At 44.8% G+C, this 18,259-nt stretch overlaps 1 protein-coding gene across 1 annotated transcript in view; it reads right to left on the bottom strand.

The window, feature by feature from the left end:
- LCP2 (lymphocyte cytosolic protein 2) overlaps positions 1–18,259 on the bottom strand; it is a 197,971-nt gene that overhangs the window by 6,641 nt on the left and 173,071 nt on the right. Inside the window, exons 15-19 of the mRNA XM_088465046.1 lie at positions 17,677–17,689; positions 16,852–16,969; positions 10,645–10,700; positions 2,968–3,050; positions 875–952 (exon numbers count right to left, since the gene is read on the bottom strand). Of these exons, the coding sequence (XP_088321172.1) occupies positions 875–952; positions 2,968–3,050; positions 10,645–10,700; positions 16,852–16,969; positions 17,677–17,689 (348 nt within the window). The remainder of the gene's footprint in view (positions 1–874; positions 953–2,967; positions 3,051–10,644; positions 10,701–16,851; positions 16,970–17,676; positions 17,690–18,259) is intronic.

Genomic DNA, 18,259 nt, shown 5'->3' with positions numbered 1-18,259 from the left:
ATCAGAAAATGACATTTTGGTGGTCTATAAAATAAATCTATTCCCACATATTAAAGACCATCAAAAACATGTTATCAATACAAGTGAGCACATTCTTGGCAGCATTAGGTTGTATTGGAAATGTTGGCTTCCTCTGAGCCACTATTACCCATAAAAGTGACCCCATATTGAGCTCTGCCCTGAATCTTGGTTTTATAAAACTGTCCTTTCACCCTAACAGTCAAGGGCAGACATGACTGTCCTGTGGCTCTTCAGCTGTTGTGAAACTACAACTACCAGCATGCTTTACCAGCTGATTGATAGCAGAACATGCTGTGACTTGTAGATTCACAACAGCTGGGGGCCACAGTTTGGCCAAGCCTGGTCCAGGGGGTAGACTTTATAAAAGCTTATAAAAATAAAAAGTGAAGGTGTAGCCCATAGAAACCAATCAGATTCTAACCATCATTTCTCTTTTGCATCCTAGAAAATGATATACAGAATCTGATTGGTTGCTATGGGGAACGTCTATACTTGTCTGTTTTAGAAGCTTTAGTAAATCTACCCCCAAGTTTAATAATATCCAAGCTGAAGCACAAGCAAAGCAGAGCAGTGGGTAAAGAGATGTTGTGCGCGTTTGCAAGGCATCTGCTAACAGTTCGGAAAGAGCCTGGGGCAGCCCTTTTTAGGGGAGCCCCAAATTTACAAACATAGGTGTTGGGAAGTATGGCTTAAGTATGAATATCCTTAAAACCTGGGCTCTTATGATGCTTTGAGGATAGAGTTTGGGGAAACACTGGTGTAACACAAACCTTCTTGACACTGAAAATGATAATATGTGTATTATTTTAGGAATGTTACATTAAACTCTAATAAAAAGAGTGCATGACTTTACCTGATTGATTGATCTAAGAGCATTCTCTGCATCCTTTCTTGAAATGCTGCCCAAATACCACTGTTCTGAGGAAAGACTCTAAAAAGCAGATTTAGTAATATTCTTAACATGTGTAAAAACTCATCAATATTAGTTACAATATTTAGAAAAGATAACACTTATTATATAAATATGGAGGAAAGAATGGCATATTTCTACTCTTTGATCCATATTTGCCTCGAACCCTCGTCTGCTGAAGGTTGTGCCCATTAGTGGGGCAGAGTATTGTATTCATTATACTGCGGTATGCTGTGCCACTCTCTACACTCCTCCCTACTGAGACATGCATCAGGCCGCCTTTCCACCTTTGTACGGCTGTGCTAAACTACGCAAAAGCCGCTGGTGGTGCCTTCAGTTAAAATACCCACTGTCGGCTTCTGAGATCCGCTACTGCATCCGAGGACGCATGATCGGAGCAAATGTGTGACCATTGGGATGTTTGGTTAAATCAGGCATCCAGGGCCAGTGAAGCTGCGTTTAAGGACACAGCCACTGGCTTTGGCAGGACCAGAAAATGGGGTCAACATGTCCCCATTTTCTTTAACGATTCCTGACGCTGCCCTAAATGCCAGCAGCATGTCAATTATGCTGCAGCATTTGGGGCACTGCGAGCGTCATTACAAGCCCAGATCTGCACATGAGTAGTGCGTTTCTGTCCATGCGCAGATCTAAAAATATTGCAGATGTTCGTAAGCATCATGCATACAGCATCTCTGAATTAGGCCCACAGACCACTCTTAGTGCTGCACTGAAGCACATATACAGTCCCTGCACCCTTTTCCCAGCTTACAATGGATACAGTATGACTGACCGCCGGCCGCATGGCGTCCAATCTTCATACGATCTCGCCTGCATCCAGACTGTCACAGTGCATCGCCTCCTAGATTGTCAGATCTGCCCTACTGCATGGCAGATCTGACGATGCGATGTGCGACCAGCGGGGACGCGCATCACATCGTGATCGTGAGTGGGGACTCACGATCCACTCACGATTTGGCCATATTTTACATGATCTGTCGTTCCAATGTGTCGGAATCGGCCAGATCGGGTAAAATATCGCTATGTGTGTGGACAGCTTAACCCTCCCCACAGCGGCTGTCCGCGCCCGGCTTAACTTCGATTGGTAAGCCGGGTGTCAGGCTCCCAGCATAGGTAAAATGACAGGTGTCGGGATTTCGATGCCTGTCATTTAACCCCTTGCCGAGATTAGACAGTTGGGAAGCCGACGGTTGGGCTTCCGTCCGTCTGCTTCCCGACTGCTTCCCCTTACAATAGAGTCTCAACCAGAGCTGTAACCAGAAGTGTTAGCAACTGGGGCAAGATGGTAAATTGATGCATCCAAGTCCTCAGTTGTAACCAAATTAAATTAAAATATTTGTTGCCTGCCATGCCTTCAGATTTGTGCCATGGACGGCTGTCCCCCTGCACCGACCTAGTTATATTTTTCACCATGCAAACACTACACAAATGACTACAAGGGATGGCTGCACTGAAGGGCCTACACAAAAGACATTACAGAAGCAGACCATTGTAAACCGCAAACGAAATAGTAACAATAAGCTCAGTGTAGATCAAACAACCATGTCAACTATAATATACTAATATTAGATTCATAAAGTTTTATTAAACACAATTAAAAGTTTATACACTAAAATGTCGTTAACAGCATAAAGCTACAGTATAGCATGTAAGTAACACGCTTACGGAAACGGTATGGACCTATAAGGAAGAATGCACCAAGTTCCTCACTGAATAGATCTGTAATATACAACTTGTTTATTAATACAAATTTGGTGCAGGCAGCTACAGAAGGAGGACCACTACACATGCAATGCCTCCAGTGCAGTGAAAAAAACATGTCAGACAGTTTTAGATGCATTTAAAAAGATTCTGTCTTAATAGTGAAGTTCTCATTCAATGACAACCAAACTAGCTGCATTTACACAACAAAGTGCAATGTTAATAAATAACCCACAATGTCTGAATAAGAGCGTGTTTCCACTTTCCAGCTAATATTTCTGTCATCTTATTTGGAAAATATACATTAGTCTTACATCATTGGTGTGTTGGGGCATACTGCTGACTGGAATCGGTGCTGGCGGTCTGCCATTTCCAGACCCTTCTGAAAACCGGTTATCTGGTAAATAACCAAATGGATCAGTGGTTAATAACATACAGCAGTACTTTTTGTAGGACAGACAGACCTAGGACTATACACAGGAGTAAGTGTAACGTATCAGCACAAAACCTGTTGAGCGCACTTTGGAGCTGATGCAGCAGTGGACGCAGTGTCGATGTTTTTGCAGTTGAGCGATTATTTTCCATTGTGTATGCGCAAAAAGCTCTGGAACCCTACAGCACATGCATACCACTGAGTGTACGCAGAGACCACTGTTGTGTATGGCATTGCTCCCATTTCAGCTGGCGGTGGAAAGCCATGAGCATTCCTGGGAGGTGGCATGTAGTGAAATAAGGCTCTCTCATAGGTGTGTTATGGGAGTGTCACATGCGTATCAGTGAACGTGACTGTTCTCAAACGCAGTGCCGCAGCCACAGAGGCCATGTTTAGAGAAAGTTCACAAGGAGAAACTGCACCAGTCACAGGACTTGGAAAGTGGCGATGGGGCGCTGATGGTGGGGTGTTTGAGTCTACCGACGCCTTTCCACTGTTCACGGACATTGAAAGTGGGCATATCAGGGCTTACATTGTACGTTGCATGCTAGTACTAGCCCATCTCTTAATCAGGCCCTTTGATGCTGAATGTCTAAAAAATAGTGAATGGACCTGTATACACGCACATTCTGGGAAGCGCTCAATGCAGCATAGGGGGGATTACTACTGTGGGCACTGCACGGGGGGGATGTCCATTACATTGCCTGGGGCGCTTGGATCCCTAGATACACTCCTGCATCACCACAGCTCTGATTGTTTTCATCTATCATCTAGTAGGGCTTGAATCCAGCTCTGGATGTTTATGTATGTTTAATTTGTCTTCCATGTCTGTATCTTTTTTTTTATATTGATCAAATAGCATTGCACTATTTGAGTTTCCACCTACTTTGGGTAGACCACTCATCTATATTTGAGGATACTGAAGAGGTGTTTTGAGGATACGGGGAGACATATCAATTTACAATCTACATTAAAATATGTCCTTTACGTACTTCTATTAAATGCAATTCTACATGGGAGTCTGCTACTAAAGTGTTTACAATTTTATCCACATTATTGGTTTAATTAAATATTCACAATGGTGTCCCCTTTATTTTTGAGTATACTGTACTACATCATATACTTTTATTTTTTATTCCCCTGAGGGTATTTATTATTATTATTATTATTATTATTATTATCATTTATTTATAAGGCACCACAAGTGTTCCGCAGCGCCTTACAAATTACATAGACAAAAAAGTAACCATTCACTTACAATACAATACAATACAGGACACGGATAAACATTGCTATATTAGTGACCTTAACGCCCGCATAAGCAGCCAAGTGTTAATTGCCCTAGTGGGGAGTAAGAGATAAATTAAATTACAGTAGGGAGAAGCACAAGAGGGTAGAGGGCCCTGCTCAAAAGAGCTTACATTCTTTAAGGGAGGGGAAGACAAACAGGAGTGACACAGATGGGGTGGGCGGGGAGAAAGGAAGATGTAGCAGCAAGTTAGGATGAGAGCTGGAAGGCTTTAATGAAGTAGTGGGTCTTAAGAGCTTGTTTGAAAGATTGTAGTGAGGTGCACAGTCTGATAGGGAGAGAGTTAGAAAGGTGAGGAGCAGCACGGGCAAAATCTTGGAGACGGGAGTGGGAGGAAGTAATCAATTGGCATGAAAGGCGAAGGGAGATGAGATCAGAGATGTAAATGGGAGAGGAATGGGTGAGGGCTTTGTAAGTGAGTGTGAGAGCCTTGAATTGGGTTCTGAAAGGGAATGGGAGCCAGTGGAGGGCTTGCAAAAGAGGGGAGGCAGATGTAGAGCGTTTGGAGAGGAAGATGAGCCGAGCAGCAGCATTGAGCACAGACTGGAGAGGAGAGAGATGGGATTTGGGGAGGCCAGCTAGGAGAAGGTTACAGTAGTCCAATCTGGACATGACCAGTGAATGTACAAGGGTTTTGGTAGCATCCTGGGCAGGCCCGCCAAGAGCCGTGGCGGGCCCCGGTAATAGGGGGCGTGTCCTAATCGGGAAGGCGTGGCCACGCCCCCTAGCCAAGAGGGAAAAAATAGATTTGCAGCGCCGCGCTGGGGAGGGGGGGCGCTCTGAGCCTCCTCAGCCCAGCGCAAAGCCAGGGGGGGCGCGATCAGTGTGATCGCTCCCCCACACAGGCATAGGAGACTGCTGTGGCTGCTGCTCAGCAGCCAAGAGCAGTCTCCAACTGCAGCTCAGCACACGCTGTGTGCTGGGCTGCTGTGAGGGGGGGAGAGGCGCCGGGCCCCTCAGGAAGCCTGGGCCCAGGTAATCTGTACCCGCTCCCCCCCCTCTCGGCGCCCCTGATTCTGGGTGAGAAAGGGTCTGATCTTGGAAATACTCTTGAGGTGAAAAGACAGGACTACGAGAGGTTCTGAATGTGTGGTTTGAAGGAGAGGGAAGAGTCAAGGGACTAGATGAGATAGTAATGTGATTAATAAAGAAATAGTGGGACATGATGTTATGTGGGAGGGTGGGAAGACTATCAGTCTTAGACATATTAAGTTTGAGAAATCGCTGGGACATCCAGGAAGAGATAGCAGAAAAACAGTTAGAGATACGAGTCAGTAGAGAGGGGGAAAGATCAGGTGAGGAAAGGTAGCTCTGAGTATCATCAGCATAGAGATGATAATGGAGGTCAAAAGAGCTGATGAGTTTACCTAGAGAAGACGTATAGAGAGAGAATAGGAGAGGTCCAAGAACAGAACTTTGGGGAACACCTAATGTAAGAGGCTGTGGGGGGGGAGTCGCCATGAGAGGAAACAGAGAAGGAACGGTCAGAGAGGTAGGAGGACAGCCAGGAGAGAGCAGTGTCATGGAGACCAAGGGAGTGAAGGATATGCAGCTGTAGAGGGTGGTCCACAGTATCAAAAGCAGCAGAGGGGTCAAGGAGAATGAGCAGGGAGTAGTGGCCCTTGGATTTGGCAGCAAGGAGGTCATTGCTGACTTTTTTGTGAGGGCAGTTTCAGTGGAGTGGAGAGAACGGAAGCCAGACTGAAAAGGGTCAAGGAGGGAGTGGGAGGAAAGAAATGTGGTGAGGCGGTTGTAAACAATACGCTCAAGGAGTTTGGAGGCAAAGGGAGGAGAGAGATTGGTCGGTAGTTAGAGAGAATGTTAGGATCAAGGTTAGGTTTTTTAAGAACTCGGGAGACACGGGCATGCTTGAATGCAGAAGGAACAGTGCCAGAAGAGAGGGAGGGATTAAGGAGGTGGGCAAGATAGGAGCAGGAAGAAGGAGAGAGGTAGCAGAGGAGGTGGGAGGGGATAGGGTCGAGGGGAGAGGTGGAAGGGGGGAGGACTGGATAAGGGCCTTAACTTCCCCTCCAGTCACAGGGGAGAAGGATGTCAGAGTCGGTAAAATGGATGGGGAGGGGTGATCCGGGAAAGGAGGAGGTGGAGAGCTGGGGGACTGGTTGGATATGATGTCCTGACGTATGGAATCAATTTTAGATGTGAAATAGGTAGCAAAGTCAGTGGCAGAGAACAAGGAAGGGAGACGAGGAGGGGTGGGCAGAGGAGGGAGTTGAAGATGGAAAAGAGAAGCTGGGGATTTGAGGACAGGGAGGAGATGAGGATCTTGAAATATGACTGTTTAGAGAGGGAAAGGGCAGCACTGTAGGATGACAGCATGAATTTGGAGATGGAGAAAATCTGCCTGAGAGCGTGATCTTCTCCACTGTTGCTCGGCGGTTCGTGAACATTTTTGCAGGTATCTGGTGCATTTGGAATGCCAGGGTTGAGGTGTGGATTTGCGAGGGTGAGTAGTGATCGCCGGAGTAACAGAGTCAAGAGCAGAAGTAAGGGAGGCATTGCATAGGGAAGCAGCTTGTTCAGCGCAGGAGAAAGAGCGGATAGGGGAGAGAAGTGAGCCAAGTAGGGATTAAAAGAAAGCAGGGTACATCTACAGTGTAAAGAAAAACAGAACCAAGAGAAAGAGGAGGATCATCTGTCATTACATTTTTTACCATATAAGGATTGTGTTTTTATTTCTTTGTCAGTGCTAGTATAGAGTTTTCCTTGTTTTTTCTCTCTGTAGCAGCATCAGATCACTACAAAAACCTATGAAACAAGGAGGGAATGGCGCTCACAGGTATTGAGCCAAATATGTGTGTACTGTACTTTAGAAGATATTCAAAGTGCTTATAGGAAAAGCTCAATCCATCCTGAACCTCAGGCTTTCCTTCTTTACAACCAGCATCCAAACACCATTATCTGTAAAGCCAGCCAGAAACATGCCCTGGTTCCATATGATCATTAAGCTTTAATCCAATAAATCCATAATAAAATATGCTCACAAGGGGAATAATAGAAACAGTTTATCTGGTGTCTCAGGGCCTGATTCAGCAATGAACGCAGTTGCTTATACGCACACGCAATCATCCGATTGTTGTGTACTGCGCATGCGTATGCATCGCATTGCACATATTGGCCGCTGCGTTTGGGACTGCGATCGCAGAGGCTACGCAGACCCATGGCAGAATGATTGACAGGAAGTGCTGTTTGTGGGTGGTGATGGGGTAGTCGGGCGAACGCAGGAGTGCCTGTGCGTTTCAACGCTGTTGCATGGGCATGCATAAATTATCCACTGCAATACCATATGCAGCCTGAGGCCTCATAGTGTGCGCTGAAGTTAGTAATTCCTGAGTGAGGTCTGACCTGCCTTACCTGTGCGTATGGGTCCGATGTTACCAATCGTTTAGCTATGTTGCCCAGATATACGGATATATGTAAGGGGAAGTGGGAGTCCTTATGTTAAGCTGCGATCGCAATGCCAATGCAAACATTTACATATCCCCGCTGATATTAGCAATTGCGTTGCGTACGTATAAGAAGAATAGCGATCCTTGCTGAATCAGGCCCTCAGATACCACTGAGATTATCCCAATCAAACTTCCTCAGTTTGCCTGAATTTGTCCTGGCAGCGGTTTAGATCCCCATCATACTCCAGCATCTCTATTTACACCATACGCTCATTCGTTTTTCATCGTAGGAGTGAGAAGAATAACGATTCATTCATTCTCAGGGAAATTGATCATCATGGTTACCTGATATATTATTATTATTCTTTTAAAAAAAACTAACAGTTGTGAAAGAAGTTTATGTTCGTAAACAATTTAGATCAGTAAGGGACATATTTACTATAGTGCAGGTTTTTAGAAGTGGAGGTGTTGCCCATAGCAACCAGTCATATTCTACTTATCATTTATATTTAACCTTCTAGAAGATAATAGCTAGTGCCTGATTGGTTGTTATGGGCAACACTTTAGTAAATATACCCCTAAGTGTTTGTTGGAAAATCCATTTTTGAATTTGATCTTAAGGACATTATGGGCCGGATTCAGAGGTGGACACAGGCGCGGCTGCATCTTTTGGCAGTCACCCATCTGTAACTTTATGCAAATGCCGCTACAAAGCCCTTCCCTGGTATACATCTGTGCGTATGATTGTGCAATCACTGAGACGCCCATGGTCAGCATCCGTAGACACTCTAAGACTGCCTGGTGCATCTTTAGACGTCACCCACCGACGCATCATCAAAACTTGCACCAACCCTTGGCAGGTGCAGATTTACCGTCAGCATATGGCCTCCATAGTGAATGTTCGTGTGTTTCATTACGCAAAGTCTTCAGTCACATTCCCACAACACTTCAATAGCACACCATCTCTGTGCGTCTGTTAAGCCACCTCCCATTCCACACCCCGGAATGTCCAGCACTTTTCCAAGACGTTTCTGAAACTGTGCGTCTCAATCGCAACAGCGCCTCTGTGTGTACATTCTGTGTAACGCATGCATCACAGGAGTTTTTAGGGATTTTCATGCACGCGCAGTAGAAAACAGTCGTTCAATTCCATGAACATCGACATTGCGTATGACTCTGGATCAAGCCCTATGTAGGTGTACAGATCACAGAGCTTTTTCAATTATCATTTCTGTCTCACCGCACTGCGGTCACTGGTTCTATCCCAACAAAGGCACTCTTTGTGCAGAGTTTGCATGTTCTCCCTATATTTACGTGGGTTTTCTCCAGGTACACTGGTTTCCTCCCACAATCCAAAAACATACTGGTAGATTAATTTGCTGTTGACAGTGTATTGTATATGTAGTACGGAATATAGATTGTAAACTCCATGGAGGCAGGGTTGATGTGACCGAAAGTTCTCTGTAAAGTGCTGCATAATATGTGTGCGCTATACAAATAACTGTTAATAAATAAATGCGCTTACACTATTATAAAGGCAAACCATTTGAAAGTGATGCAAAATTTGGTTTAACAAAAAGCTTTGCAAACATTTGGCTGATCAGGTACACGCTCCCAATCAGTGGAGTACGGTGTCCCCAGCTGGACCCTCTGTGAGCTTCTATAGGATCGGGAGGTCGGAACAATAAATATTAAACAGCACATAAGATGCAACCTCCCGATCATTGCAGGAGCATTATAAGCTGTTTATCGGCTAACGCTCCTGCAACTTTCCTGCATACACACCTTTACAATCGTTGGCCCGATCGCCCGATATTGGGTGATCGGACCGGGGAGGTGTGTTCCCAGCTTTAGAAAGTAATTGTTCATCTTGCATTTGACACCATGTTGCTGTACTACAGGTTGAGTCTCCTAGCGTTCCCGCTAGGCTGTTTTAGCGGGGCGCCATGCCCTGTCCTATTTCTGAATGGCAGAAAGCACCCTGCCTTCCAGCGCGGTGCCCTGCTGAGACAGCCCGCGGGTTCTGTCTCCATCCACGGGTCACAGTGTCCCGCGGGTGGTCACATGGTGACGCAGCGCTTGGGGGCTGCCCGGCATGTCCGTAAGTGCCGGGCACGCCCCCAGGATTGACGAAAAGGGGGACACGTCATAAAGGCATGCCCCCTATTTGGGCGCGCACGCGCAGAAGTGCCCTAGCTCTTGGTCTGGCACCCTGCCTGCTTCCGGACCTAGAGTGAACACTAAGCTCCCATATCCAAATATTCCGAAATACGGAATATTCCGAAATACGGAATCATTTTGGCATGACTGAGATAATGAAACCTTTGCTTTTTGATGGTTCAATGTACACAAACTTTGTCTAAGGCACATATTATAAAAAATATTGTGTAAAATTACCTTCAGGCTCTGTGTATAAGGTGTATATGAAACATTAATGAATTTCATTTCTGTACACAAACTTTGCTTGAGCCACAAAATTATTGAAAATATTGTATAAACTTACCTGCAGGCTGTGTGTATCAGGTGTATATAATACATAAATACTTTCTGTGTTTAGATTTAGGTCCCATTCCCAAGATATTTCATTATGATATGCAAATATTCCAAAATACGGAATATTCCGTTATCCAAAATACCCCTGGTCCCAAGCATTTTGGATATGGGAGACTCAACCTGTACTAACGCAAAGGAAGAACCTGGAAAATTAGTAGCAATGAAACAAAATAGATACCTTACTAGCAATACCATAAGTATACACTTATTTATCAACACATTTGTTGTGCTGTTAATAACTCCCATTCTGTTAAACAGCAAACGGAAAGAAAAAAAAGTTTATATTTACCTGGTTTGTAAGGAGTGTATGGTAGCCCTCCTGGTACTGGGGCTCCAGGGTGAAAACTATAATAAAAAAAAAATACATAATATTACATGAAGCAATGTGTGCTTTGTTTGCTAGCTATCTGTAAAAAAGAACAGAGCCAATGCACAGAACTACACTTAGCAAAGATGTACTTCAGGGTCGCATTATGCTATAAATTCATATAGTACTGATAAAGCAGAAAACAAAATAACCAGTTCAGTTGTGGACCTTAGACTGTGTCCTAATCAGTATAGACAGGAACAGTGATGTAAAGCTAGTACAGTTATATACTGTATAATATACTGAGAGTGAAGACTGGCTTAGTATACAAGAAAAGAATGTGACAAAGTACACTTCTAACGTACAGAGGCTCCAGCACTTTAGTTATGAGGACTCCAGGACCTAATTAGCAAACCACCTTGGCTTTGTTCTGGTAGACCAGGATGTCCCACCGTACATCAAAGGGCAATATGCTTTATACAAAGTAACAGTACTCCTCATTGGGAGGAAAGGCGTATAATCGCTAACTTTTGTTCAAAAAATGTGACATTCACAGTGAGTAAGGTGTTTCACCATTGTCCTTTAATACTGGTCAGTTTAGCCTAAATGGTGGCTTAAATAAATCATGACTCATGAGGGGAAATCCAGACTTTTAAAAAAATTACATTTCACATTTGTGTATGAAACTTAATATAACATTGTTTGAAGAGCGCCAATAAATACACTTTTCTCCCATTAATGCGGAGAGCGCACCTGTAATAAAATAGTCTTTAACTATCACCAGGGATTGAGAGACTGGGTTGGTTTTCACTATAACAGGAAGATGATGACCAATGGATGCCCATGATATATGCAAAACCAACTACAGGATGGTCAGCACAGGCTGGTGGCTCTATGACACGGCACAAAGAACAGCTACTAGCCATCCGCTTAAAAGCTCTAGGGCTCTCCCAAACCCCTCCCAGCAGCTGTTGGAATGGGGACAAATAACAATATTGTGACCTACAGAGTGACACATTGCCACCTCAATAGTGCCACTATGATAAAAAGGTTTACCCAAGACCCTTACTCATTATGCTAAGGGGCCTATTTATTAATCAGTTCTGCTCTTAAAATAAAGCATGTGGAAACTGCTATTTCAGCATGTTTAAGGGCAGAATTAAGTATCTCTCGCATCAGCTGTTCCCATACTTTACTATAGGGACAGTATGTAACAAGACCGACAAAGCTTTGCATATCTTGCATGCGTTGACCAACACCATCTCCAAATAGTGTTAGCCCATCACCTTCAAGTGGGCTGCAGGAGATCTCGATGTCGATTTCATACTTTTTTGCATTGTGCATGTGCAGCTGGAACGCCGTGCATGTACAGTAACCTACCTGCAATCACTTTACTTCTTACTAATCTCTGAGACTGGTTCTTATAAGAGCCTGTGTCCTGTCGATTTAGATTAATACATTTGAATGAATAAAGAATCTTATTGCCACGATATCCGGTGATAAGGATTCTTAATTTGGGGGGGGCTAGCCACATATTATAATAAATATGCCCCTAAGAGAGTAAAGAAAAAAAAACACACACACTAGGGGGCATATTTACTAAAGGTAGATTTCCAACGGTTTAAAATTTATTAAATTGATCAACATCGATGTTGAATTACTGGGGCTAAATCACACATTTACTAACACTTAAAAAAAAATATAAAAAATTGTCTGTTAGTAAATGTGCGATTTACCCCCAGAAACACAACATCAATGTTCAGCATTTAGTAAATATACCCCAAGGCCGATACTGATTTATACACAACTTTGTATGTGGCTGCATCCATAGATTTTTCCACATACTGCGCAAACGTCCTGTACTGTATATGCATCTCTAGGAACCTGCGAGTAATTCAAGGTAGTACGCATCTGAGCCATTTCTCTGCGGCCTGCAGGATGGGTGTTTCTGGGATTTTTCCCCTTATTTTGGACAAGAATGGATCAAGAAAGAAGAAAATTCGATTTGCTGTTCCAATTGACTTGTCTGATGAAAAATATATTAGCAATTATTTAATAAAGTGGTGAAAGGAGAGTTTTATATGTTGTTTATTAAATTAATCTTTATAGAAATATTGTGTATGCTCCTTTATCATGCACAATACGCTTGCACAAAGGGACCCACCACGTGACCCATAAAACAAGCATGAATGCACGTGTGGCAGCAGTAGTCCTCGGATCTATATAGTTCTTCTTCTACGCAGTGGACAATAAGGCGAAAACGTCACTGGCTGCCGCTACAGCACTGTCATAGAGGGACAGCATAGTGTCTACAGTGCTACATGTTAGGGCTAATTGTAGCTAGGCCCCAGAGGGGAGGGGAGGAACTCGTCACAGAGAAACTGGGTGATGATATTTACAAAGGGGTAAATATATTATGATATAAGAAGAATCATTATGAAAATGTGTGAAATTATGATAAATATTATTATTAGTTGTATAATTACCCAGATTCTAAAGCACAGAGGAGGTGGGTTCTGTCCCCACCCACCATATTGGTGCCAGGTCTGTGCTGTCCAGCCTTAGGCTAGTAGGGATCAGTGTGAATGATCGGTTCAAATCCAGTAGCAGTGAAGATCCGGATAGGTAAGTAAATTAACTATACCTAACCCTCTCCCCACCCTAACCCTCCCTTAGGGGGTGCCTAACCCTAACCTCCCCCCGGGGGTGTCTAATCTTTACCCCCCCTTCCCCTAGCCCTCCCAGGGGGGGTGCCTAAGTCCCCTCTGGGAGCCCCAAGTCCCCTCTGGGAGCCCCTAACCTAACTCTACCTCCCAGCTTACCTTCATTCGGTATGCCGGGTGGCATAGGGATAATGATAGGCGTTGGGATTTCGACGCCTATCATTAGTCCCCTGTCGGGATCGCACAGTCGGGAAGCCGGTGGTCGTATTTTGACCATCGGCTTTCTGGCTGCATACAGGCTAGTATTCACTATAGCATGGTACCCTAAGCTTGTAGTCTGCCTAGCCGAAAACCAGCCCTGGCTATTTAGCACTCTGACTTTTTCAGGCTATGGGTAGGGAGAGCACCTGGCCTTTGCTTCACTATTTATTTATTTTTATTTTACATAGTGCACTGTAAGGGAATTGTTTTGCCTCATTAAAAGCGTAGGCACAATATCTTAGTTGGTGCAGAATTTCTGTGGCTGGAGAATGGCCGTGGGCCACAAGGTAATTTCCTTACAAAGCACCTTTTCCACATCTTTATCTGATTACATTAATTCTGCCTCTGCACTGCTATGCAAACAAGGTTCTGATGGGCACTTAGGATCCTATTCATGTTTTAAGTAAAGGGCCCATTCATTATTAGGGGCCCGATGGGAAACCTAGTATTCAACAAACTCCGAAAACTGAAAGGTATCGGAGTTTGCCCACGGGAACAGATGGTGTTAGTGCCCAGAGCCTTGCTCCTTCCTATGGAACGGAGGTCCGGGGTTGCGAAAAGGGATCCGATTGGATCCCTCAGCCTCCTCCTCACTCATGCTTTGCGGCCATGTGCATGCAGGAACTCGGGTCTCGCATGCGCAGTCGGCCAGCTCAGGAGTAGTAAGTATCACTCAGTATCAATCTGCCCTTGTCGCTCCACCCTTAATCCGGCCCTGGTATCACTTAGGGATCACGGGGACAGCTGCCTTTCTGAGCAACTGTCCCTGCACCAGAGCAGTACTGATTTGCTCTGGTAGTTAAGTATCCACCACTGCAATCATGCTGAGTTGGTACTTAATGATCTTGCCCCCAATTTCTACACTGTGGGCCTGATTCAGACCCGGTCGCAAGCGCCGAGCGCTCGCAACCGGTTCGATGGTGGCCCAGAGCGCATGCGCACGACGGAGCCGGCTCCGTCATGCACATGTGCGAGCCCGGATAGCGACGGGCAATCCGTTGCTCCGGGTCTCGCACCAAAGGAGGCGTGCTGTCGATGTTGAGTGACAGCACGCCCCCTTTGGTGGGCGGGCAGGGGGGGTGGCTGCCCAGACGGAGGCGTTCCCATGAGAACGCCTACCGTCTGGGGGCGGCCCCACTGACATCACAAGTGATGTCAGTGGGAGAGCTTTGGCTCTGTTAGAGCTGAAAGCTCTCTGGGGCTTGCGGCCACTAGACCCTACCACAAGGGTCTTGTTGCAAGCCCGATTGTCGCGATGGTCTTGACCATCGCGACCATCATCCTGGCCGCTCGCATTAGCTGTGGGTGGGAACCCACAGCAATGTGAGCAGGCCAGGAGGCCGCTCCATAAAAACAAAAAAGACGCCCTGATTCAGAGCGAGCGCTCTGTCAGAGCGTCCGGCTCTGAATCAGGCCCTGTATTTGTAATGCCACACACTGAGGAATTTATACTCTATAAACAGACCTGAAACAAACACAGTGTCAATTAGAGATGTGCACCGACCCTCGTATTTTGGTTTTGGATCTGAATCTGGTTTTGGATTTTGGTCGGTTTTGGTTTTGGATCTGGATTTTTTCTTAAAATATAAAAACAGCTAAAATCACATAAAATGTGCCTGTTTTTGTTCCTACAGTATTATTAATCTCAATAACATTTATTTCCAGTAAATTCCAATCAATTTTGACCACCTAACAATATTATTTTTTTCATCTAGTTAAGGCCAAAAGGTTGCATCCAGCTAGTTGGCTGACTAAGCTAAGTGACACAGTGGGCGGCACTAACATGTGGCAGTTCAGCTTCCAATTTCCAACATGGATACAGTGTGTTATACAGTGTGGGTTGGATACACCAATAGTGCACTTACTGTGACAGCAGTGTCGGCAAAGTGGGGTTGCTGATGGTGTCCTCAGTACATGGAATGGCAGTGCTGCTGTGCTGGCAGTGTCCTCAGTGCAGGGTATTGGCGGTGACAGCGGTGTCTTCAGTGCAGGTTTGCTGTCTGTGTCGGCAGTGCAGGGGTGTTCTTAATGCAGGGTGCCGGCGGTGTCGGCAGAGCGGGGGGTGCCAGTGGTGTCCTCAGTGCATGTGTGCTGGGCATTCGTCGGAGCCACAGTGTGCATGTCCAGCGATGGTGCTGCAGCTCCGGTCACTGTTTCCTGGACACTGCAGCCTGATTGACAGGCTGCAAGCGTTTGGGGGAGAGGCGGGGGATGAGACGGGTGTTTGACAAAACTGGGGCGTGTCAGCCCAGTTATGTAGGCGATGCAGATATACTTGCCTCTACAGCAGAGTTCTGGCAGCACAGCGGCTGTGTGATTGCTGTGCACCTATGAATCAGCCGTTTAGTCAGAACTCCTGTGTGCAGATAATGAGGCTGATGCCGAGCCGCACGCAACCCCATTATGAGCACTGCAACAACGGGCCTTTCAGAGGACGCAGTTGCATTAGTGTCTTTATGCTAATGCCGCAGCTGATGAGCATCCCATTGAGACACCCACCGGCTGTGGTGCGAATTCACTGATGTGCGTACAAAGTTGCGCTATAAGCATACCATCGGACACTGCACCTGCCTATGCCAGATGCAGAATGGACGAGTGCCCATGGGCGCTGCTGTCAGTGCAACTGCGTTTAAAATCACTGACACTAACACATCCCTGGATTGTTAGCCACCCCCACCCCCCAGTTACCGCCCAGAAACACCCAACGAGGTTACATGGATCTTAATGTAATATCGTTCTGCATTTTTGGTGCATGCAAAGAGGTATTTGCGTCCACCTCTGAATCACCCCCTCAGTGTCATCCACATCTCATCACGAAGCTACCTGCCTCTACGCATATGCTAAGTTTACTGAGGGCATGTAGTGAGAATGCAGACGGAATTGCAGGCTATACAGAGTTGTGCATGCACATTTCAGGCAGATCTCTTGCACCAGGTAAAGGGTAAAGTGTGCACTGATATTGGTGTCAAATGGGTCTTTTTCCTATTCCTCTTCTCATGGACTCTAGTCTGATCTGTATTTATCAGCCTGAGCTAGTTGTGTGGAACTTTGGATTTACATTAACTCCATAAGTTATAAATCATTATCTGCATTAATACTTCTTGATGTGACTATTCTCTTGGTAGTGGATGTTCCAGTAGACAAATGGAACATGTGGCATAAAATATGCACGTCATAGACAAATACTAGAAAGTAGCCGTAACAAAATAATGCTAGCGTTGTACTGCAAAAAAAAAATCTATTTTATTAATTAAATATAACTTACCTATCTGTAATGGGCATAGTGTTGGATCCTGAACTTATATGCTTCATGGTGGGTTTTGGTGATGTTGAAGGAAAGGTGTTTGAATTATAAGGACGGTACGGATGTAATCTCTGGGGACCTGTAGTGCAGAAAACAACACAATTATTAAAATAATCTATTACTAATGCGCTATGGTCTGTCCTGAGGCCTAAATCTGTGCACCCCCTTCTCCCAGAGGTATCCACTGCCGCAAAAATGTGTGGGACAGACCATAGTGGGTTATACAGGGTAAGTAACAGCAGTCCGAAGGCATAGGATGGGTCCATATCTCACTACTATAATGATAAACAGCTGCTGGATAGTATAGATTTCAGCAGATTTGTGTTAAATGTAGAAACCGATACACCAGTTTTAAAGTATGAAATTACTGCTAATTAACCTAGTTACCATTGTCTCACTAAACAATATATCAATTATAAAACATTATTGGTGGCACAATTATTTCAGCTACGGCTAGCTTATTATAAGCAAATGGAGAATATGATAATGAAGCTAGCTTTCTCTTCCCTAAAGAAAGTATGTATACTAAACTAATGGGAGAGGCTCTCCAAATGTTTTCACATGAAGCTGTTTCCTAGGATGGATCCAGTTTTTATCAGTAGAAACCTCCCACTCGCGCTGCATTTTCTCCAGGCCTGCTGCTGCTTAAAACAGCGCTCTGCAGTATCCCTGAAAATGTTAACAACATTTGAATTTCTACCTCTCAAACTTTGCCTTCCCATGAAAATGTGATCATTTTACAACACAAACATACATACATCTAGCTAATAACAGGAATACACGTACCATCTTCTTCATCCTGCAAACAAATATAGAACAGAGTTATATGAATGTATTGAAATTAGTTTTTGACAGGTACCAAAAATACATTTATGGGTTACAAATGCTGTATTATCTCTTGCTTTATTTTGTTTCCTATTTTGAGGATCCCTTCTGATTGCTCAATGAAAGCTACTGTGTTCTTTTCTGTTATCAGCAAGTTCAGACACTTATTTAATTAGTGGCAATTAGCACTACTGTAATTAGGGTAACCCAACACTACACATGTTCCCGAGGTGTGAAGCAAAATCTATGATGTTGCTGGCTGTGAGGTTCCGGGGACATTGTAGGAATACCAGCACCTCACACTCATCAACGCTAATCGAATACATCCTAAATCGTTGCTCCCAGCGGAGCCAGTACAATGTTGACAATGAGACTAGCATTTGGAATAGTAAACTTGAGATACATCCCGGATGCCTGAAGCATAAGGCTTGCTGTGTACTGTATATTATTAAACTTGTATAGAAGGGCATGGCCAAAAAAACCCCCAGAAAGTTTGTGAATATTAAAGCCTGGTACACACTAGACAATGGCCCTCATTCAGAGT

Source organism: Taudactylus pleione, unplaced genomic scaffold (assembly GCF_031769625.1).
Source record: "Taudactylus pleione unplaced genomic scaffold, aTauple2 ptg001827l, whole genome shotgun sequence".
Lineage (NCBI taxonomy): Eukaryota > Metazoa > Chordata > Amphibia > Anura > Myobatrachidae > Taudactylus > Taudactylus pleione.
Note: the sequence above shows the minus strand (reverse complement) of the source record. Positions and strands in the feature narration are given on the sequence as shown.